General features: G+C 37.4%; 1 protein-coding gene and 1 long non-coding RNA gene across 13 annotated transcripts in view; one reads left to right on the top strand and one right to left on the bottom strand.

Moving 5' to 3' along the window:
- The window catches only part of KIF27 (kinesin family member 27), an 85324-nt gene extending 69181 nt beyond the window's left edge, over positions 1–16143 (top strand). For 5 of the 9 annotated variants that reach the window (XM_070459561.1, XM_070459560.1, XM_070459562.1 and 2 more), the window contains 4 exons: positions 1801–2007; positions 3459–3657; positions 6979–7143; positions 12974–16143. In XM_070459561.1, coding sequence (XP_070315662.1) covers positions 1801–2007; positions 3459–3657; positions 6979–7143; positions 12974–13458 — 1056 coding nt within the window. In that variant the 3' untranslated portion in view covers positions 13459–16143. Of the gene's footprint in view, positions 1–1800; positions 2008–3458; positions 3658–6978; positions 7144–12420 lie in introns of all 9 variants that reach the window. The other 4 variants (XR_011484992.1, XM_070459564.1, XM_070459563.1 and 1 more) reach the window with 4 other exon arrangements.
- Positions 3651–21157, bottom strand: part of LOC110126084 (uncharacterized) — a 29515-nt gene continuing 12008 nt past the window's right edge. For 2 of the 4 annotated variants that reach the window (XR_002310304.2, XR_002310300.2), the window contains 3 exons: positions 19973–20009; positions 13967–14059; positions 3651–4371 (listed from right to left, as the gene is read on the bottom strand). This is a non-coding gene — a long non-coding RNA (uncharacterized lncRNA). Of the gene's footprint in view, positions 4372–6029; positions 9836–13966; positions 14060–19972; positions 20010–21157 lie in introns of those variants that run through there. The other 2 variants (XR_011484993.1, XR_011484994.1) reach the window with 2 other exon arrangements.

Genomic DNA, 21157 nt, shown 5'->3' on the forward strand with positions numbered 1-21157 from the left:
ATTTGGGTAGCTTTGCCAAGGACCACAGAATGAGGTTTTCCCCTCAAGGCTGTCAAAGTCAGCCCCCAGCCCTGCAGATCTAAAGGTCTGAGAACCTAAAATTCAGCAAAACATTTGAGCATTTAAGGAATTCTTGAGTGCCCAGGAGTGTTCCTGGGCCCTATGGAAGAAACAAAAAAGTAGAAAACATGCTTCTCTTGAGGAAATCTACTCCACCTGAGAAGAGACAGAAAGATGAGAAAACTCTAAATCTTGATGAATATAAAAATCAAGTTACAGATAATGTAATAAAGCTATTTTGTTGTTGTTTAGTTACTAAATCATGTCTGAGTCTTTTGCAACCCTGTGGCCTGTGGCCTGCCTGGCTTCTCTGTCCATGGAATTTCCCAGGCAAGAATACTGGAGTGCGTTGCCACTTCTCCAGGGGGTCTTCCTCACCCAGGGATCAAACCCACATCTCCTCATTGGCAGGCAGATTCTTTATCACTGAGCCACCAGGGAAACCTAATAAAGCTATACTTAATACATTATTTATCCAAAGCAATGCAGTGATCATTTGGTGGAAGATTGAATTAAGGAAGCATTGGTAAATCAGAATCTTGAGTTGGATTATGAAAAACATGGTATGTATTGATAGATATAAGAAAGTCATTTTAGATAGAACACCATTAAATAAGGCATAGAGATAGGAATGAGCAAATTATGTTTGCAGAGTGGTAGAGTGTCCATTTTTAATTATTTTTTAATACAATTTTTAAAGGTTATACTCCATTTACAGTTACTACAAAACATTGGCTATATTCCCTGTGTAGTATAATACATCCTTGTAGCCTATCTTACTCCCAATTGATAATACCTCCCCACTGCCCAACCCCTAGTATGTGCCCTGCCACTGGTAACCAGTCTTGTTCTCTGTATCTGTGAGTCTGCTTTTTTTGTTGTTATATTCACTAGTTTGTTGTAAGTTTTAGATTCTACATATAAGTGATATAGCATCTGTCTTTCACTGTCTGACTCACTTACTATAATGCCCTCCAGGTCCATCCTTGTTGCTGCTGCAAATGGCAAAATTTTGTTCTTTTTTGTGGCCAAGTAGTATTCCTTTGTGTTTATATACCACATCTTCTTTATCCATTCATCTGTTGATGGACACTTAGGTCGCTTCCATACCTTGGCAATTGTAAATAAAGCTGCTATGAACATTGAGGTGCATGTATCTTTTCAAATTAGTTTTTCTTCCCAGATATGTACCCAGGAGTAGAATTGCTGGGTCATATAGTAGTTCTTTTTTAGTGTTTTGAGAAACCTCCATACTGTTTTCTGCAGTGGCTGCACCAATTTACATTCCCACCAACCATGTATGAGAATTCACTTTTCTCCATATCCTCACCAACATTTGTTAATTTGTGTTCTTTTTGATGATGGCCATTCTGACAGGTGTGTATCACATTGTGGTTTTTTATTTGCATTTCCCTGATGATTAGCGATGTTGAGTATCTGTCTTCTCATATACCTGTTGGCCATCTGCATTTCTAGAGGGCCAGTTCTTATCTTCAAGAAACATTTGAGTTTCTGTTTTATGAGGAATTCTGTAACTAAAAACACTGCAATGTTTTGTGGTGAAAATACAGCACAGTGCATGATACTTATTTGGCAACCACCATGGATTGGTTTGAGGGAAGGGTAGAAGAATGGTAATTTCCATTAGACCCAAATAGCATAGTAAGATCTTAGAATATGACAAAGTCCAAGTTATACTATTTCATTTAAAATGAGTGATTTCTGTTGTATTATATCTAGGAAGAACATGTTCTTTTCCAACTTGAAGAAGGGATTGAAGCTTTGGAAGCCGCAATTGAATACAAGAACGAAAGTATCCAGAGTCGCCAGAACTTGCTCAGAGCTTCATTTCAAAACCTCTCTCATAGTGAAGCAAATGTCTTAGAAAAACTAATTTGCCTGAGTCCTGTTGAGATTAGAGCTGTTCTTTTCAGATATTTCAATAAGGTTTGTTTTTCAAGGACAGAGGGTTTTCTTATAAATAGGGATCAAGATGGTTATACAGCTCACATATATGTAGACTTTATAGTACTGAATGTTATCAGAAATCTTTGTGCTTATCCAAATATTGTAGGCCTAACTTAGTGAGCTTCTTAAAATTGAAGGGTTGCTTGAAAGGAGGACGCTTTTTGAAATAGTTTTAAAATCCAAAGAATTTAGTCCAAATATTCTTCAGGCAGTATTAGTTGGATGCTTTCTAGATTTGGTTGTTCCTACTTAGCATTCATGAAAAATCAAGGGACCCTCCAGGTTTGGGTTCCCTTTCCTTCATTGCTGGGTAGGGGTACCTATACTTTCTCATCATACTCTATGAACTGAAATAGAGATGAAATGGTACATCAGTGACAAAGATAGTGATCTATTTTAGCATTAACCTGGATGTGCTTAATATAAATTAAGATATTTTATACAGATTTGACAGTTTACTGATAGAGATGTTTCATAACATTGAAAATTATATCCGTCTTTTCTCCAATGCCTCCTGTTAAGATATATATTATGAAATGTTAAACAAGTAGATTACCTTTTTTCTCTGAAAAATACATTCAGTTTAAGATAGTAGACAATTAATGAAAAATAAAACACTGAAGTTTTAAAATAAAGTTCTAATTCTGTGAGACAAGTGAAATAAAGGTGAACAAATCAATGGAAGTGTAATACACAGCCCTCCTCTTAGATAATGGCTGTCAGGAATACGCTTCTATCATTGATGCAAGTGCATCCCATCACTGGGTGTTTGGAGGGCAGAAATAATGGTGCATATTGTCTGAGGCTTTGATACAGATAACTCTTTTGTGGTAGTATTAGTGCAAGGACCAAGGTCAGTGGATTTTTCTGATCTTAAGACCCATTTGTAGAAATTATTATTTTTCTAGAGAGAAGGTCTTTACATTATTAACAAGTACTATGACACAGATATTGTCTGAAGTGTTTTTACTTTATATCAGTGCAGAGAGGAACCCATTGGACTACAAGTACAGTGTCAGGCCAAACTCTGTTTATAGCTGAAAAAATTCTGTCACTTACTTATAACATCCACTTTGGAGTTAAAAATGAGAATTATCTAGATGTTACAAGAGTCTTTAGAATTCTTGATTTTTTTTAGACTGGGAAAATAGTTATAGGATTACAAATGTAAACTACAAAGATTATGTCTAAGAAATGATGGAGGTATGATGGTCAGACCAACATTATATTTAAAATGAAGTTGTTACCAATTCAGAATCCCAACAAATTAAAAAGGCTGTTAAGTTATTTTGTGGGTTTGTTACAAAGCATTTGCATAGTTACACCATGGTGATTAAGGGCCTTCATCTTTATGAAGTCTAAGGAAAAGTAAATTAATGTTATATTAGGCTGTCTAAGACAGTTAAAAGGTCAAAAAATGTCTTTGCTAGGTGGTTAATTTGCGAGAAGTTGAACGGAAACTAAAGTTACAGAATGAAGAAATTAAAATGAAAGTTCTGGAACGGGATAATGTGGTTCGTGAGTTGGAATCTGCACTGGAACATCTGAAATTTCAGTGTGACCGGAGACTGATCCTCCAGCAAAAGGAACATGAGCAAAAAATGCAGCTGCTGTTACATCATTTCAAAGGTAACTGCCCCTTCTCATCAGCTGTGTAAAGATGATGTAGAGGAGGGAGATCGGGAAAGGAATTGGGTCAGTTAAAGCCTAACACACATAAATAATTACTACTAAGACGTGTTTTGTGCTTTGTGTGATTGGCCCACATGCTGGGATAGCCCTGTGGATGTAAGGCACCTCATGCCTGAAGTGCCGTCTCCTCTGCCTGTCCCCAGCGACACAGAGAACTGCTGCAATCCTGTTAGTTATTGTTCTGGTTACTGTGTAGGAATGTGGGATGACATCTGGCTTGGTGGTATAGAGCTGAAAAGTTCCCCATTTCTAGAATATAGAACCTTGATATTTAAATCACTTTACCTTTATAAAATTAAAGTGATAGGTTCTGTGAGGTTTCTGGTTATAGTTCTCCTTTTAGTTATATCAGTTGTAAATTTTATGCATTAAAGATTATAGCTTAGGTCAAAATTAGTCTACCATTGACAGGCACATACTGTTTCTTAGCACACAGTAGTTTAGTTCAACTGTCAGCTGTGGTGTGGAAAGGCTTGTCATAGCAGTTGGTCTTCACAATACCTGGGCTTATGACTGGTACACAAACAGTTCCTATGGCAACAAAATCACTGCGAGGCGGTACATCAATACATGGAATGCTTCAGTTCAGGCAGCTTAGCTGTTGAGTCTTCATTCTCATGAATCTAGAGCCGGAAATGTGGTAAAAGGGATCTGGAAGAAGCAACCCAAGTAAGCAGAAAATTGGAAAATATATGCATTGGAGTGTTGAGGCAGTCTGCCTGTAAGTTAAATTTTATAACCAATTAATTAGCAACTAGTTGCCTGATGATAGGACTTCCTTGACTGGATTCTATATGTTATTTCATTCAAACATGTTCTCTCTACATCATGTTATTCTGTCTTACGTCTCTAAAAGTGATATTTTAATAGAATTTTTAATATGTTTTTTCAAGTGATTGGCATTTTACAAAAAAGCTCATGCTTTAGCCAAGTGAGAACATTTTTTAAATCATTCATTACTATATCTGGGACAAGTTTTCATAACCAGGTTGTAACTGAAAATATTTATGTAGGAAACATTCTGTGCAAAATTCTTAAAGAGATAGGAATACCAGGCCACCTTACCTGTCTCCTGAGAAACCTGTATGCAGGTCAAGAAGCAACAGTTAGAAGTGGACATGGAACAACAGACTGGTTCAAATTGGGAAAGGAGTACGTCAAGGCTGTATATTGTCACCCTGCTTATTTAACTTATATGCAAAGTACATCATGCAAAATGCTGGGTTGGATGAAGCACAAGCTGGAATCAAGATTGCTGGGAGAAATATCAACAACCTCAGATATGCAGATGATACCACCCTTATGGCAGAAAGTGAAGAGGAACTAAAGAGCCTCTTGATGAGGGTGAAAGAAGAGAGTGAAATAGCTGGCTTAAAATGCAACATTCTAAAATTAAGATCATGGCATCTAGTCCATCACATCATGGCATATAGGTGGGGAAACAATGGAAACAGTGACAGACTTTATTTTCTTGGGCTGCAAAATCACTATGGATGGTGACTGCAGCCATGAAATTAAAAGACGCTTGCTCCTTGGAAGATAAGCCATGACAAACCTAAACAGCGTATTGAAAAGCGGAGATAATCACTTTGCCGACAAAGGGGTGGGTCCGTATAGTCAAAGCTATGATTTTTCCACTAGTCACGTATAGATGTGTGAGTTGGACCATAAAGAAAGCTGAGTGCCAAAGAATTGATGCTTTTGAATTGTGGTGCTGGCGAAGATTCTCAAGAGTCCCTTGGACAGCAAGGAGATCAATCCAAAACAAGTCAACCCTGAATATTCATTTTAAGAAATGATGCTGAAGCTGAAGCTCCAATACTTGGGCCACCTGATGCAGAGCTGACTCACTGGAAAAGACCCTGACACTGGGAAAGATTGAAGGCAGAAAAAGAAGAGGGTGACAGAGGATGAGATGGTTTGATGGCATCACTGATTTAAAGGATATAACTCTAGGAGATAGCAAAGGGCAGGAAGCCTGCATGCTACAGTTCATAGTGTCGCAAAGAGTCGGACACAACTGAGCGACTGAGCACAGGACCATTTTATGGATTTACCAGTAGAAGAGAGTAGGTCTGAAAGTGTGTATTTCTGGAGATCAATGAACTGAATTTTACTGGTTGTAGAACATGATTTAAAGGGGACAGTTGTAAACATTCCTAAATATTTAGAAGTTTTAAGTTATATTGTGGCATGAACTAGAGGTTTACTTATGGCTTTTTCCCCTCTCCTCTTTTTCTGGTGGTTTTTCCTTTGTAATTTAATCTTTCAGCCTCTTCTGACAGGTTTCTGCTTTTTCTGGTTGTATATTTTCTTTTTTTTTTCTTTTTTTTTTTCAATTTTCTTGGCCATGCCAGAAGGCATGTGGGATCTCAGTTCCCTGACCAGGAATGGAACCCACGCCCCTTGCATTGGAAGCACAGAGTCTTAACTACTGGGAAGATCTTAGCTGTATGTTTCTTTCTTTCTTTCTTTCTTTTTTTGTCTTTTTTTTTCTTAAAGCATTGCATTTATTTGTAAAATTAATCTATTTATTTATTTTTGGTTGCACTGGGTTTTTGTTGCTGCACAGGCTTTCTCTCTAGTTGTGGAGATTAGGGGCTACTCTTCCTGGCGACGTGGCGGGCTTCTCATCACGATGGCTTCTATTGTGGAGCACAGGCTCCAGGCGCAGGGGCTTCAGTAGTTGCAGCACACCGGCTCAGTAGTGGCAGCTGACAGGCTCGAGAGCACGTGCTCAGAGATTGTGGCGCATGGTGTTAGTTGCTCCTCGGCATGTGGAATCTTCCTGGACCAAAGGTTGAACCCATGTTCCCTGCATTGGCAGGTGCATTCTTAGCTACTGTGCTACCAGGGAAGTTCCAGTCATCTATTTCTTGGGCGTATAAACCTTAGGCTTATGACTTTTACATATCCACAGTTCCTGATATAAACTTTAAGACACTGATGCAGCTGGACAGAGTTCCAAATGTAGACCTTACTTCTGATGTTCTGAGGATAAATTTAGTTAGTAACTACTCAAAAAGTGCTTATGAATCATGAAAAATACATAGTTTTAAGGGTTAGGATGGAGAAGGGCTCATCCTACTTTGAAAACATTTTATAGGCAGAAGAATCCAAATTGTAGCTGAAAACAAATCCATTCAAGGAACAGATACATGTAACATACTTCTCATCCTTTAAATAGAGTCTGGGAGCTCTGTTAGGATTTTCAGTCATTTATCTTAAACTGATTTTAACTAAATTTCTGTTTTATAGAGCGAGATGAGGAAGGCATTGCGGAAACTTTAAAAAATTATGAAGATAAAATCCAGCAGCTGGAGAGAGATCTTTATTTCTATAAGAAAACCAGCAGAGATCTGAAGAAGAAACTCAAGGAACTGGTAGGGGAAGCAATTCGGCGGCAACTAGTACCATCAGAAAGTAAGAGATTTAGCATTACTTGTTGTGCCAACACCATAGCACGGTTTGCCATGGAACCTCTCCCAACTGATTGGATTATTTAGAATTCTGTCTCTGTAACAAAAATAGTTGTCTAGTCTATGTGTAAGACAGAACCACTGGATAAAAGAATAAAAGAACAAATGTATATGTGTGTAGGAAATGATCATTTATTGGATTGTCTACAATGTACCAGGGGTTCCTATATTTTCTAACTCACTAAAATTCTTAAAATAACCCTAAATATAGGATAGCTGTTGTTTTCCTGTTTTATAGGAAATGAAGCCATATGATTATCATAAGAAAGTACAATAAATAGAGAGTAATAAAAGTAAAGGTAAAAAATAATATCATATGTAATTCTAAGATCAGTCAGGTTTTTCCATATTGTGACCTCTGGAAATTCAAAAATGTAATAAAACCATTGTTGAGACTAGGATGATTTCTTGCATAATTATATGTAGATATGTAGAAATACCACCTTCCTCAATGAAATGATAAAACATGACAAAGAACTTTGCAAAAGCAAAAACTGCCATGAAGGTGATATATCTATGATTAAAACATATTGTCTTTAAGCCCACCAGTGGAGAGCAACCAATATCTCTAAAATAATATATTCTCTTTTTATAAAAGAATTAGCCTTCCTTTAGAGAAAGTATTCTTCTAATAAGTTAAGAATGGTTTTAGAAAGTTGACTTTATAGTCTTTCTTAGGAACACAGCTATTTTGTACCTGTAAAGAAAACTATTGGGTTGGTCAAAAAATTCATTCAGATTTTTCTGTACCAGCTTATGAAAAAACCCGAATGAACTTTTGCCCAACCCAGTACTTAAAGATGATTACAAGAGGTAAAGAGTACACCTGAAACTAATATAATGTTATATATCAACTATATTTCAACTTAAAAAGATAATTATAAAAACTGAAACAATAAAAAATAGAGTCCAGTAGAGAATGATATCTTTGTACAATGAAAAGATGTGTGCTGAATATATAATGTAAGTAGAATTAACATAGTTTTAAATCTTAAAACTCAGTAATATTTTTTCTGTTGCTGCTGTTTTGTTTCTTTAATTAATTTATTTATTTTAATTGAAGACTAATTACTTTACAATATTGTAGTGGTTTTTGCCATACATTGAACATGAATCAGCCATGGGTATACATGTGTTCCCCATCCTGAACCCGCCTCCCACCTCCCTCCCCATCCCATCCATCAGGGTCATCCCAGTGCACCAGCCCTGAGCACCCTGTCTCATGCATCCAACCTGGGCTGGAGATCTGTTTCACATATGATAATATACATGGTTTCAGTGCTATTCTCTCATATCATCCCACCCTCGCCTTCTCCCACAGAGTCTAAAAGTCTGTTCTTTACATCTGTGTCTCTTTTGGTGTCTCGCCTATAGGGTCATCATTACCATCTTTCTAAATTCCATATATATGCGTTAATATACTGTATTGGTGTTTTCTTTCTGACTTACTTTGCTCTGTATAATAGGCTCCAGATTCATCCACCTCATTAGAACTGATTCAAATGTATTCTTTTTAATGGCTGAGTAATATTCCATTGTGTATATGTACCACAGCTTTCTTACCCATTCGTCTACCAGTGGACATCTAGGTTGCTTCCATGTCCTGGCTATTATAAACAGTGCTGCGATGAACATTGGGGTACACGTGACTCTTTCAGTTCTGCTTTCCTTGGTGTGTATGCCCAGCAGTGGGATTGCTGGGTCATAGGGCAGTTCTATTTCCAGTTTTTTAAGGAATCTCCACACTGTTCTCCATAGTGGCTGCACTAGTTCGCATTCCCGCCAACAGTGGAAGAGGATGCCCTTTTCTCCACACCCTCTCCAGCATTTATTGTTTGTGAGATGGTACCTCATTGTGGTTAAAACTCAGTAATATTTTAGAAAAGTAGTTCTAATGCTACCTTATATTTGTTATATGTATCATTTATAGGCATTTTCCCAAGCAGTTCTATTTAGTCCTAAACTTCAGTAAGCCGGTATATGCTAACCCCATTTTTAGATGTGGGAATTAAAGCTTAGCGTAGCCCAGTGACTCCAAAACAGACCAGTAAATAGAACATGGTCTAAGGTCCCTGGTCTTCTAACTCCTGGTTCTGTGTTCTAGTAAAAAGTCATTTTAGGATAGAACTGTGATACAAACATACCAATTCTGCCAAAGGGACCAACCTTTCTGATTTCAGTGTAGTAATACAGAATGATTTACTCATATAACTAAAACATTTACTTGAAATTCTGCCTGTGACATGTAGCTGAACCTTTTACTTGAAATGCTATCTGCAAAAAATTAAAATGTAAACAGGTATTAAGTAGGAAACAAAGCAATTAGCGTAAAGCCATTTTTGCTTAAAAATACACTTCAGATTTGAGATATGTGAAATTAGCTGTTTACTGTTTAAATGGCCCATTTTATACTCCTGAGTTCACTAGACATCTCTTAAAATGACAGTGTGATATAAACAGGCTTAAAAAACCTAGATTCTCATCATGCTCTTTAATGAAACAAACACAAAAAGCTAAAAAAAAGTTAAATAATCTTGGAGATGTGTAAAGTAAGGATAACTCCTATCTTACCAGCTTACTGGGAAGTCTAGTCTCTTTTTTTGACCACACCTTGTAACTTGCAGGATCCTAGTTCCCTGACCAGGATCAATCCCAGGCCCCTGGCATTGGAAACTCAAAGTCCTAACCACTGGACTACGTTCCAACATGCCAGAGGCTGTTCACCTTGGAGACCTGCTGCGGATATGGGTACGGCCCGGCGCGAGATTTTAAAAATGAGACAGTTCGTTATAAAATATAGCTGTTTATATAGATCAAATTTTGAGTTCCCTAAGCTATAGAGATTTTTATATATATAACTCTCTCTATATAAACTATTTGAATGAAGTATTACATGCTTAATAATCAATACCCTAGTTAACACATAACTGTTTTAGTATTCAGTTGATTGGGTTTCAGTAGTCATCTTTTCATTGTCTGCCTGCCAGACTTTATACGCTTTGAATATTTTTAGTATTTCCAAGTAGCAAAGAATTACTCTTTTGACTAAAATATCTTGGTCACTTCTTGATCATGCTTCTGGCCCAGTGCATCTGTTTTCTAACATTTTGTGAGGATAAAATCAGTTAATATGCCAATGCGATACTTGTTTAACTATTTAATTCATTTGAATCAGTTCTAATGAGATGGATGAAACTGGAGCCCATTATACAGAGTGAAGTAAGCCAGAAAGATAAAGACCATTACAGTATACTAACACATATATATGGACTTTAGAAAGATGGTAACGATAACCCTATATGCAAAACAGAAAAAGAGACTCAGATGTATAGAACAGACTTGTGGACTCTGGGAGAAGGCGAGGGTGGGATGTTTCAAGAGAACAGCATTGAAACATGAATATTATCTAGGGTGAAACAGATCACCAGCCCAGGTTGGGTGCATGAGACAAGTGCTCGGGCCTGGTGGACTGGGAAGACCCAGAGGGATCGGGTGGAGAGGGAGGTGGGAGGGGGGACTGGGATGGGGAATACATGTAAATCCATGGCTAATTCATTTCAATGTATGACAAAAACTACTGTAATGATGTAAAGTAATTAGCCTCCAACTAATAAAAATAAATGGAAAAAAAAATAAAAAGAAATGGTAAGACAACAACAACAACAAAAAAACTATCCTTATATCAATTAATTTATTTAAATGTCACCCATTAATTAAATCTAGTAGGCTTAGCTGTGAGTGATGGAAGACCTAAAGCTGAATGGAACTCAGGTCCTTGCCAGGGAGCTGATAGTCTCATGGTGGGTTCAGTTGTAAACCAGAGCAGAGCCAGTCAATGATCAACCAGAGGTTAAAGTCTAAGGACCACGTCTTCCTCAGTGGGCCTGAGGTGGGCTTTGTGGAAGAGATGGCCACCCTGGTGCAACTGATACTGACAGAGTATCCTCATATCAATTTAAATCACTTATAACACTCTATGTGTTAGGATATTAGAGTCAGAAGATCTAGTTGGGATCCTAATTTCTTTTACTGCCTGTGTAATTATGGATGAGTTAAATCTTTGTTTAGTCTGTTCCATTAGTGGTGAAATTCTGGAAGAGGGAAACTGTATTGTAAGCTTAGGAGTGAAACTTTCCAATGAGCCCATCTCTGCCCTTTCTTTTATGATCTTTAAAAACTAAGATGCCTGGCTTCTTCCCCCAGACACTATGACCTGGACATCAGGATTTTTTTTTCACTGAAATATAGTTGATTTACAATATTGTGTTAGTTTCAGGGGTACAGTAAAGTGATCCAGATACACACATGCTTCCCTGATAGCTCAGTTGGTAAAGAATCCATCTGCAATGCAGGAGACCCCAGTTCGATAGCTGGGTCAGGACCATCTGCTGAAGGGATAGGCTACCCACTCCAGTATTCTGGCTTGGAGAATTCCATGGACTGTATAGTCCATGGGGTCGCAAAGAGTCGGACACAACTGAGTGACTTTCACTTATCACTTATATACACATACACTCTTTTTCAGATTCCTTCCCATTATAGGTTATTACGCATCAGGACTTTTAAAAGTTTCCAGGTGACACTAATGTGCAGCAAATTTTGGAAGCCACTGTGATTAACTTTGTACCTGCTAATTCCATTCGAGGATCTATGTCATTTGCCAGTTCAGGTTTTTTGTTTTTGAGAATTTTAAAAACTAGAAAATCAATCCTTTTTTTTTTTATTGAGGTAGAGTTGATGTATGATGTTATGTAAGTTTCAGGTATACAACAGTTATTCACAATTTTTAAAGGTTATATCGAAAATCAATTATGTTTTAAACCAGGTTCACAAACTAAAATGGCTGCAGGAGCCAGGAAGCCAGAGTGAGCAGTGGGGCTGCAACAGCCATCCACACTGGCAGTCTGCTGCTCTCGCTGCTGTTCCAGGCAGAAATTGTCAGTTTCTCTCCTTTTTCTATAAAATCTGGAAATCTTTTTTTTTATGTGAAACTTTCCACTTTTTAAGTTTTGCATCACATATTATTTCATAGGCTAAGTAAAACAAATCTGTGGGCCAGATTTGGCTTTGGAGCTGCCAGTGTGCACCTTCTGTTTTTAAACTCGATACACACAGGACCAGAAGTGTACTAATTGCATCATTAACATATGTTAAAGTTTGTAGTTTTCTTTGCTTTAGGTCTAGTACCTATATGGACTTTAAGTTTTGTCTTTGATATTAGATGATTCTATGATTTGACAGCCTCAAGCTTTGATACCTTCACTCACTCTTATCACTCATTCCAGCGAGATGGTCCCCTCTGAGGGGTATGCTGTCATTTCCATTTTGATGGTGGGAGCTGAGGTATGTACCCCAGAGTACGCTCAGATGGAAGAACCCTGCTGTCTTGTTTGGAGTCCCAACCAAGACTAGATTTTCGCATATATATGCCAAGTCAGAAGATTCCCTGGAAATATGACCAGGATTTGGGATGTAATTCACCAGTGGCAAGCCCAGCAGAGGCAGGTGTGGAAGGGCTCTACAGAGGCCGAAAGCACTCCTATGTTTCTATGGGTGCCAAAATCTCTAGAAAACTCTTTCAATTTTGTTCCATTAATAAATAATTCTGAGTTGTTTGTATGCAAATGCCTCTAAGTGAAATAATTTATTTTTACACTTAAGTCACTTAACAACACAAGCTGGAAGGCATAATTTATATTGCATGATACTATGATTAAAATACCTGTTTTTAAGGAAACCTCTAATTATTTTTCTGCTTTTTTGATTACTTTTAGATCATGATGTTGGAGATGGAGTTCAGAACCCAGAAAAAGCTGGCATGGTTTCAGAAGAATTAAAATGGGCATCCAGAACTGAAAGTATGAAATTAAGTGGAAGGGAAAGACAATTAGACAGTTCCACAAGCAGTTTAAGAACACAACCAAATCCTCAGAAGCTCTGGGAAGATGGCCCAGAATTACCTCCAATGTATAACTCTGTAGCACCCACTAGTGGGCATTTGTTAAGCAATGAGGACAAAACCGAAATAGATGAAAATCAGTTTACAAAATCTAACAGTCGACCATCATCCCAAATTCAGCCAGTCAGAAATGTGGGACAGCTGCATGGTGTCACACCTGTCAAGTTGTGTCGCAAAGAGTTACGCCAAATTTCTGCCTTGGAACTATCATTACGACGTTCCAATCTTGGAGTTGGGGTTGGATCTATGACTGCTGATTCGCTTGAAGTAGCTAGGAAAGCAAGTGACTTAAAAATTTAGGCATTTAATAAGAAAAACTTTAATTTAGCAGATGTGTAAGATTCCTTTTTCTAACCTGTTAAAAATTTAAGTTCACTAGCTCTTCCCTCAGGATAAAGAAGAAGGGGAGGAAGCAATCCTTTTGTATACTGTGAATGTGTGTTTTCTTCCAAGATTTTTTGCTCTAAATATTATATAATATAAACTTCAGTTTGGAATTAAGAACTAAATACTGATTTGCCCAACAAATACAGTTTGTACATTTTCATATTTTTCAATCACAGAAAATATCCCATTTTACTATTTTGTTACTTGTTATTTTTGTTACTTTTCCAACCTTTCACTTGTAAAATAAAGTTTTTTCTTAAACTAATTAATGTTTGAGTGGAACAGCAGCAAAACCTCCCTGATTTATGGAAGTGTACTCCGTTAGAGTAACCCACTTTCTAACTGACTCCAATTTTTCTTATCTGATGCTGCTAATTTTTTCTTTTCTTTCCTCTCTTGCTGTCGACCCTGACCATCTTACCTGGCACGCAAACTGTTGCCCTGTGCTCAAAGACTTCTAATTTCTAGCCTCTAGGGAGTAGGATTCCTTGGTCTCACTGGTAAAAACCAGTTCCTGTAGGAGAAGAAAATCAAACCAAAACGAACTTCTAAATTGGTAAATAGTTTTTATGTCTCTAAAGTGTGGTATTAAAAATAATTTAAATTATGGATTAAATAGACTTCTGTGGACTTACCTGGGAATGGAACCATAATATGTAATGCCAGCCAATTAGAAACTGCTTCATCCAGCAAATTTACAAACGAAGTTAGAAATTTTATTTGTAACAGGGACTATTTGAAGCCAGACTGGTTTTAAGCCAGTTGTTTTTTATTTTTATTTTTTGTCTTTGGTTTGTATGATATATACTTGATATATACCATATATAATGTGTGATATGTGTGTATTGTTGTTTTGCTAAATCATGTCCAACTCTTTTGTGACCCCATGGACTGTAGCCTACCAGGTTCCTTTGTCCATGAGATTACCAGGCAAGAATACTGGAGGGGTTGCCATTTCCTTCTCCAGGGGATCTTCCCGACCCAGGGACTGAACCCACATCTCCTGCATTGGCAGGCAGAATCTTTACCACTGAGCCACAGGGAAGCCTGATATGTGTATAAAATGGCACAAGGCCAGTATCTTAAAAAAGCATATCAATCATATATTTAATAATAAGTACAGGTTTATTAATGAAGGTCCTAATTTTAAATTCCTTATAAGATTAAGTAATATTTAGAAATAATTCATATAAAAATGTATTTTGACTTTGGAATTCTGCTGCCTGCCCAAGAAATTGACACGTACTTGTTTTACCTGTGGAAATATAAATGCATTTTCTAAAAACCAGCTCTCTTAACAAAGCAATAAAATTTATATTAAACCAACAATGAGTAGATTTAATAATACAAATGTGAACTGACTTCTAAATAACAAATATACAATTTTTCCCCTTGGTTAAACATATATCCTTTATATGCTACGATGGATTTCATGTGCATACTCAAACACACATATGTTAAGAATGTCCTGAATAATATATTCTAGGAATGAAACTTTTGTTTTTCTTTTTAGTCATTGCACTCACAAAGGAAAAAAAGAAAAATTTTAAGGCACATCCCCAAAAGCAAGTGCAATTTTTCTTACCTATACCACTAATAAATTTTATTCTTATTTCACATGCTGTCCTTAAGTCTGAATATTTTGTCATTGTGTTTGCCTTTTTGCATGTGTATGGAGTATGTGGGGGGTTTTTTGTTCATTATATTTTTTCCACCTATAACAGCGTTTGGAAAGAAACATATTTGCCTCCATAAACTACTACTTCCTTCCCTAACTCCAGAGTGTTCTAGATAACAGAGTTGGAGAACTCTGTGAATATGGGAACCATGAGTAGCAAGAACATCAGTGAAGGTGCTTTTGTGCTTTAATATTTGTTTTCTTTTGCTAATGTTTTTTTTTCCCTCTCAGTTCTTCATATCTTCATGAAGTTAGGGTCCAAGAAGTCAGCAAAAAAATACATATATGATCTTCTGTAATGTGGACTTGATTGCCATTGGCTTGTTTGTAACAGCCCAGGTCAATAAAGTGATAAACGCTAATTTAAGGATGGGCATCTTATATTTTAAAACAAAGGGTTTTTAGACAGAGTCTTAGAGTGAATTGCTAAGGAGTCAAGTCCTTAATGGGATTTTGGTTCTGTAGGCACAAATTCTTACACATTAAATGATATGACATATGTTATTAAAGTATGACATATTTTGCTCTTTCATTTATTTCCTTAGGCACATATTTAAGATTTTTATAAAACACTGGTGTATTAATAATGAAAGTTCATTGTCCACTCATGTACATAATTCCTCTCTCAACTTCACTGGAGTCTTTTAAAGTACTCATGTGTATTTTACATTTAAAGATTGCCAGTCTCACTTGACTAGTATTGATAAAACATTTATATTTTTAAAAATTGAGAGTGAAGCTGAGTGAGATCCTTCTGTGATAAATACCTCAAATGCATTGTGTATGCAGTATTTTGAGCTCATCTGGGCAGCAGTGTTCAAAGAGTGGGTATGGGAGCGTCCATCTAATGGGAGAAGTGTTTTATCGCTGTCATTGTTTCCCTGATACTGATAATAAAAAAGTAGACTGACTTTTCATAAGTTTTATTGGTTTTAAATTCTCTGCAAATAATGCACCCCTTAGTGCTTGCATTGGAAATTGGAAGTGGTCGAACAGGAGATGGCAAGAGTGAAGGTCAACATTCTAGGAATCAGTGAACTGAAATGGACTGAAATGGGCGAATTTAACTCAGATGACCATTATATCTACTACTATGGGCAGGAATCCCTTAGAAGAAATGGAGTAGCCATCACAGTCAACAAAAGAGTCTGAAAGGCAGTAGTTGGACGCAATCTCAAAAATGACAGAATGATCTCTGTTCGTTTCCAAGGCAAACCATTCAATATCACAGTAATCCAAGCCTATGCCCCAACCAGTAACACTGAAAGAAGCTGAAGTTGAACGGTTCAATGAAGACCTACAAGACCTTTTAGAACTAACACCCTAAAAAGATGTCCTTTTCATTATAGGGGACTGGAATGCAAAAGTAGAAAGTCAAGAAACGCCTGGAGTAATAGGCAAATTTGGCCTCAGAGTATGGAATGGAGCAGGGAAAAGGCTAATAGAGTTTTGCCAAGAGAATGCACTGGTCATAGCAAACACCCTCTTCCAACAACACAAGAGAAGACTCTACACATGGACATCACCAGATGGTCAACACCGAAATCAGAGTGATTATATTCTTTGCAGCCAAAGATGGAAAAGTTCTATACAGTCAGCAAAAACAAGACCGGGAGCTGACTGTGGCTCAGATCATGAACTCCTTATTGCCAAATTCAGACTTAAATTGAAGAAAGCAGGGAAAACCACTAGACCATTCATGTATGACCTAAATCACATCCCTTATGACTATACAGTGGTAGTGAGAAATAGATTTAAAGGACTAGATCTGATAGAGTGCCTGATGAACTAAGGACGGAGGTTCATGACATTGTACAGGAGGCAGGGATCAAGATCATCCCCATGGAAAAGAAATGCAAAAAGGCAAAATGGTTGTCTGAGGGGGCCTTACAAATAGCTGTGAAAAGAAGACAAGCAAAAAGCAAAGGAGAAAGGGAAAGATATTCCCATTTGAATGCAGAGTTCCAAAGAATAGCAAAGAGAGAGAAAGCCTTCCTCAGCGATCAATGCAAAGAAATAGAAGAAAACAACAGAATGGGAAAGACTAGAGATCTCTTCAAGAAAATTAGAGAAACCAAGGGAACATTTCATGCAAAGATGAGTTCAATAAAGGACAGAAATGGTATGGATCTAGCAGAAACAGAAGATATTAAGAAGAGGTGGCAAGAATACACAGAAGAACTGTACAAAAAAATATCTTCATGACCCAGATAATCACGGTGTGATCACTCACCTAGAGCCAGACATCTGGAATGTGAAGTCAAGTGGGCCTTAGGAAGTATCACTATGAACAAAGCTAGTGGAGGTGATGGAATTCCAGTTGAGCTATTTCAAATCCTGAAAGATGATGCTGTGAAAGTGCTGCACTCAATATGCCAGCAAATTTGGAAAACTCAGCAGTGGTCACAGGACTGGAAAAGGTCAGTTTTCATTCCAATCCCTAAGAAACGCAGTCCCAAAGAATGCTCAAACTACTGTACAATTGCATTCATCTCACACACTAGTAAAGTAATACTCAAAATTCTCCAAGCCAGGCTTCAGCAATATGAGAACCGGGAACTTCCAGATGTTCAAGCTGGTTTTAGAAAAGGCAGAGGAGCCAGAGATCAAATTGCCAACATCCACTGGATCATCAAAAAAGCAAGAGAGTTCCAGAAAAACACTATGTGGATCACAATAAACTGTGGAAAATTCTGAAAGAGATGGAAATACAAGACCACCTGACCTACCTCTTGAGAAACCTATATGCCGGTCAGGAAGCAACAGTTAGAACTCGGCATGGAACGACAGACTGGTTCCAAATAGGAAAAGGAGTACTTCAGGGCTGTATCTTGTCACCCTGCTTATTTAACTTATATGCAGAGTACATCATGAGAAACGCTGGGCTAGAAGCACAAGCTGGAATCATGATTGCCGGGAGAAATATCAATAACCTCAGATATGCAGATGACACCACCCTTATGGCAGAAAGTGAAGAGGAACCTAAAAGCCTCTTGATGAAAGTGAAAGAGGAGAGTGAAAAAATTGGCTTAAAGCTCAACATTCAGAAAACTAAGATCATGGCATGTGGTCCCATCACTTCATGGGAAATAGATGGGGAAACAGTGGAAACCATGTCAGACTTTATTCTTTGGGGCTCCAAAATCACTGCAGATGGTGAATGTAGCCATGAAATTAAAAGACGCTTACTCCTTGGAAGGAAAGTTATGACCAACCTAGATAGCATATTTAAAAGCAGAGACATTACTTTGCCAACAAAGGTCTGTCTAGTCAAGGCTATGGTTTTTCCAGTGGTCATGTATGGATGTGAGAGTTGGACTGTGAACAAAGCTGAGCACCTAAGAATTGATGCTTTTGCATTGTGGTGTTAGAGAAGACTCTTGAGAGTCCCTTGGACTGCAAGGAGATCCAACCAGTCTGTCCTAAAGGAGATCAGTCCTGAGTGTTCATTGGAAGGACTGATGCTGAAGCTGAAACTCCAATACTTTGGCCACCTGATGCAAAGAGTTGACTCACTGGAAAAGACCCTGATGCTGGGAGGGATTGGGGGCAGGAAGAGACGGGGATGACAGGATGAGATGGTTGGATGGCATCACCGACTTGATGGACATGAGTTTGAGTAAACTCCAGGAGTTTGTGATGGACAGGGAGGCCTGGCATGCTGCGATTCATGGGGTCGCAAAGAGTTGGACACGACTGAGTGACTGACCTGAAATGAACTAGTGTTTGCAACAGGGGTGACTACTTCCATTCATTGCTTTGGAATACAGAGCATACATGACACCACATAATTGGAGTAGTGTTTGATTTTTATAATGCTATTTTCATTTTGACCCCAACAATACCCCAGTGTGGCAGTAATTAGAACAACAGAAATAATAAAAAGAAAGCTCAGCAAAATGATGTTTAGTATTGGCTTTTGATACTTTACATAGTTCTTATTTGTCCCTTTTTAATGTCTCTTTTCCTAGGAATTTCCACAATGCATCAACAGAATAGCCAGTATTTGAAATGCTAGCAGTGTAATTTAACTGAACCCAAATATATTGACTTAGATTTAGGTATTAGTTTCTGTTGGTAAATTATTACACAACACACTCCTACTGAGTTACCTCTGCACTACATGAAGAGAAAAATACAACAATCTCACACTTTGTTATAATGAACAAGATCCTTATATGCCCAAGGAACACAACCATTCACAACAGAAGACTAGAAAACTAAAAATACTTGTGATTAAAGCAGAACAAAAGCAATGCATCAATGAAGTGAAATAATATTTGCACACTGTATTATTGTGTTTTCAAGCTTATTACAGTATATGTTGTTTAGTCACTAAGTCATGTCCCACTTTTGTGATCCTATGGACTACAGCCCTCCAGGCTCCTCTGTCCATGGGATTTCCCAGGCAAAAATACTGGGGTGGATTGCCATTTGTTTCTCCAGCAGATCTTCCCAACCCAGGGATAGAACTTGCATCTCCTGCATTGCAGGCAGATTCTTTTACCACTGAGCCACCAGGGAAAGCAAGATATGATTTTTCAAGTCCAAAGTGGTAAATATTGTTGAAAATACTTGATCTGAGAGATATCTTAAACACTTCTCGGAATTCCCTGGCAGTCCAGTGGTTAGGACTCCATGCTCCAAGCCTTTCAGTGTAGCCAAAAAAAAAAAAAAAAAGGAGAACCACTTTTTGAACCTTGCCCCAAGTAACAAGAACAAAATATAGGTAAATTATAGCTTACTTACCCCTCACTTTCCACAGAGTTCCAGGATTCAAAAAGCTCTGATAAAAACAGGAGAAAAAAGAGCTTTACTTTAAAGCATTCCATAGTCCAGCAAGGAATTTCAAAAATATTTTGAGAGAATATATTTTATCTTTCTTGCAAAAACACAAACTTTTAACTTCACCCATGGGCTATCTTTAAAACCTGAAGAATACTCAAGTTGGTACTGAATTTGCCATTTGGAAATACACATCTCGGTTTTTACACCAATTCCTCTTCTTATGAATACTGTTTATTCAGGATTATGTGAAAAGACATTCTAGACAGAATCTGAATAGAAATTGTGGAGCCATTCAATAGAGAATTAGAAACATTATTTTGGATAAATTTTGTCAGCCATAACAAACTGAAGAATAGGACTTACATGATGACCAGAACATGATCAGAGTGATCCAGGTTATAATCTTATTAATGGAGTACATTAAATAATTATATTTTCTAAAGCACCAAATAGACTTTTTTTTTATAAAAAGCAATTTATGAGTCACTCCCTTATATTTAAAATCAAAATCTTATTTTTCAAATGCAACTATTTAATAAATGGGGAGCTCTACTATTTTTACTATATGTAAATAGCCTGTTGCTTTATCAATTAAATATATAAAAGCACTTTGAAGACTAAAGCATCATATATGTTTATGGTAGAATTATTATGTTTTCCATAGAGCTGACTGACAAAATGGAATAACTTTAGGACAAATGTGGTTGCTTAATTTATATTAAACATTTTAAACTCTCAGAGGTTTAATTATATGTGTTAGCAATAGCAGAAATAACTATTCTGTGGAAAATTTCATGTGAACTCTATTCTCACAAGAAAATATTTTAAAGATTTGGCTGTCTATTTTTATAGGCCTAAGAAGTAGTTCTTATGTGCTTCCCTGGTAGCTCAGACAGTAAGAATCCACCTGCAATGTGGGAGACCTGGGTTCAATCCCTGAATTGAGACGATCCCTTGGAGGAGGGCATGGCAACCCACTCCAATATTCTTGCCTGGAGAATCCTCATGAACAGAGGATCCTGACAGGCTACAGTTCATGGGGTCTCAAAGAATCAGACACAACTGAGTGACTAAGTACAGCACAAGAAGTAGTTCATGACTATTTCTCTGATTTATGAACAAAAAATATGTTTTTTCCTGAGTTTT

Source organism: Odocoileus virginianus, chromosome 31, assembly GCF_023699985.2.
Source record: "Odocoileus virginianus isolate 20LAN1187 ecotype Illinois chromosome 31, Ovbor_1.2, whole genome shotgun sequence".
NCBI classification, from domain to species: Eukaryota; Metazoa; Chordata; class Mammalia; order Artiodactyla; family Cervidae; genus Odocoileus; species Odocoileus virginianus.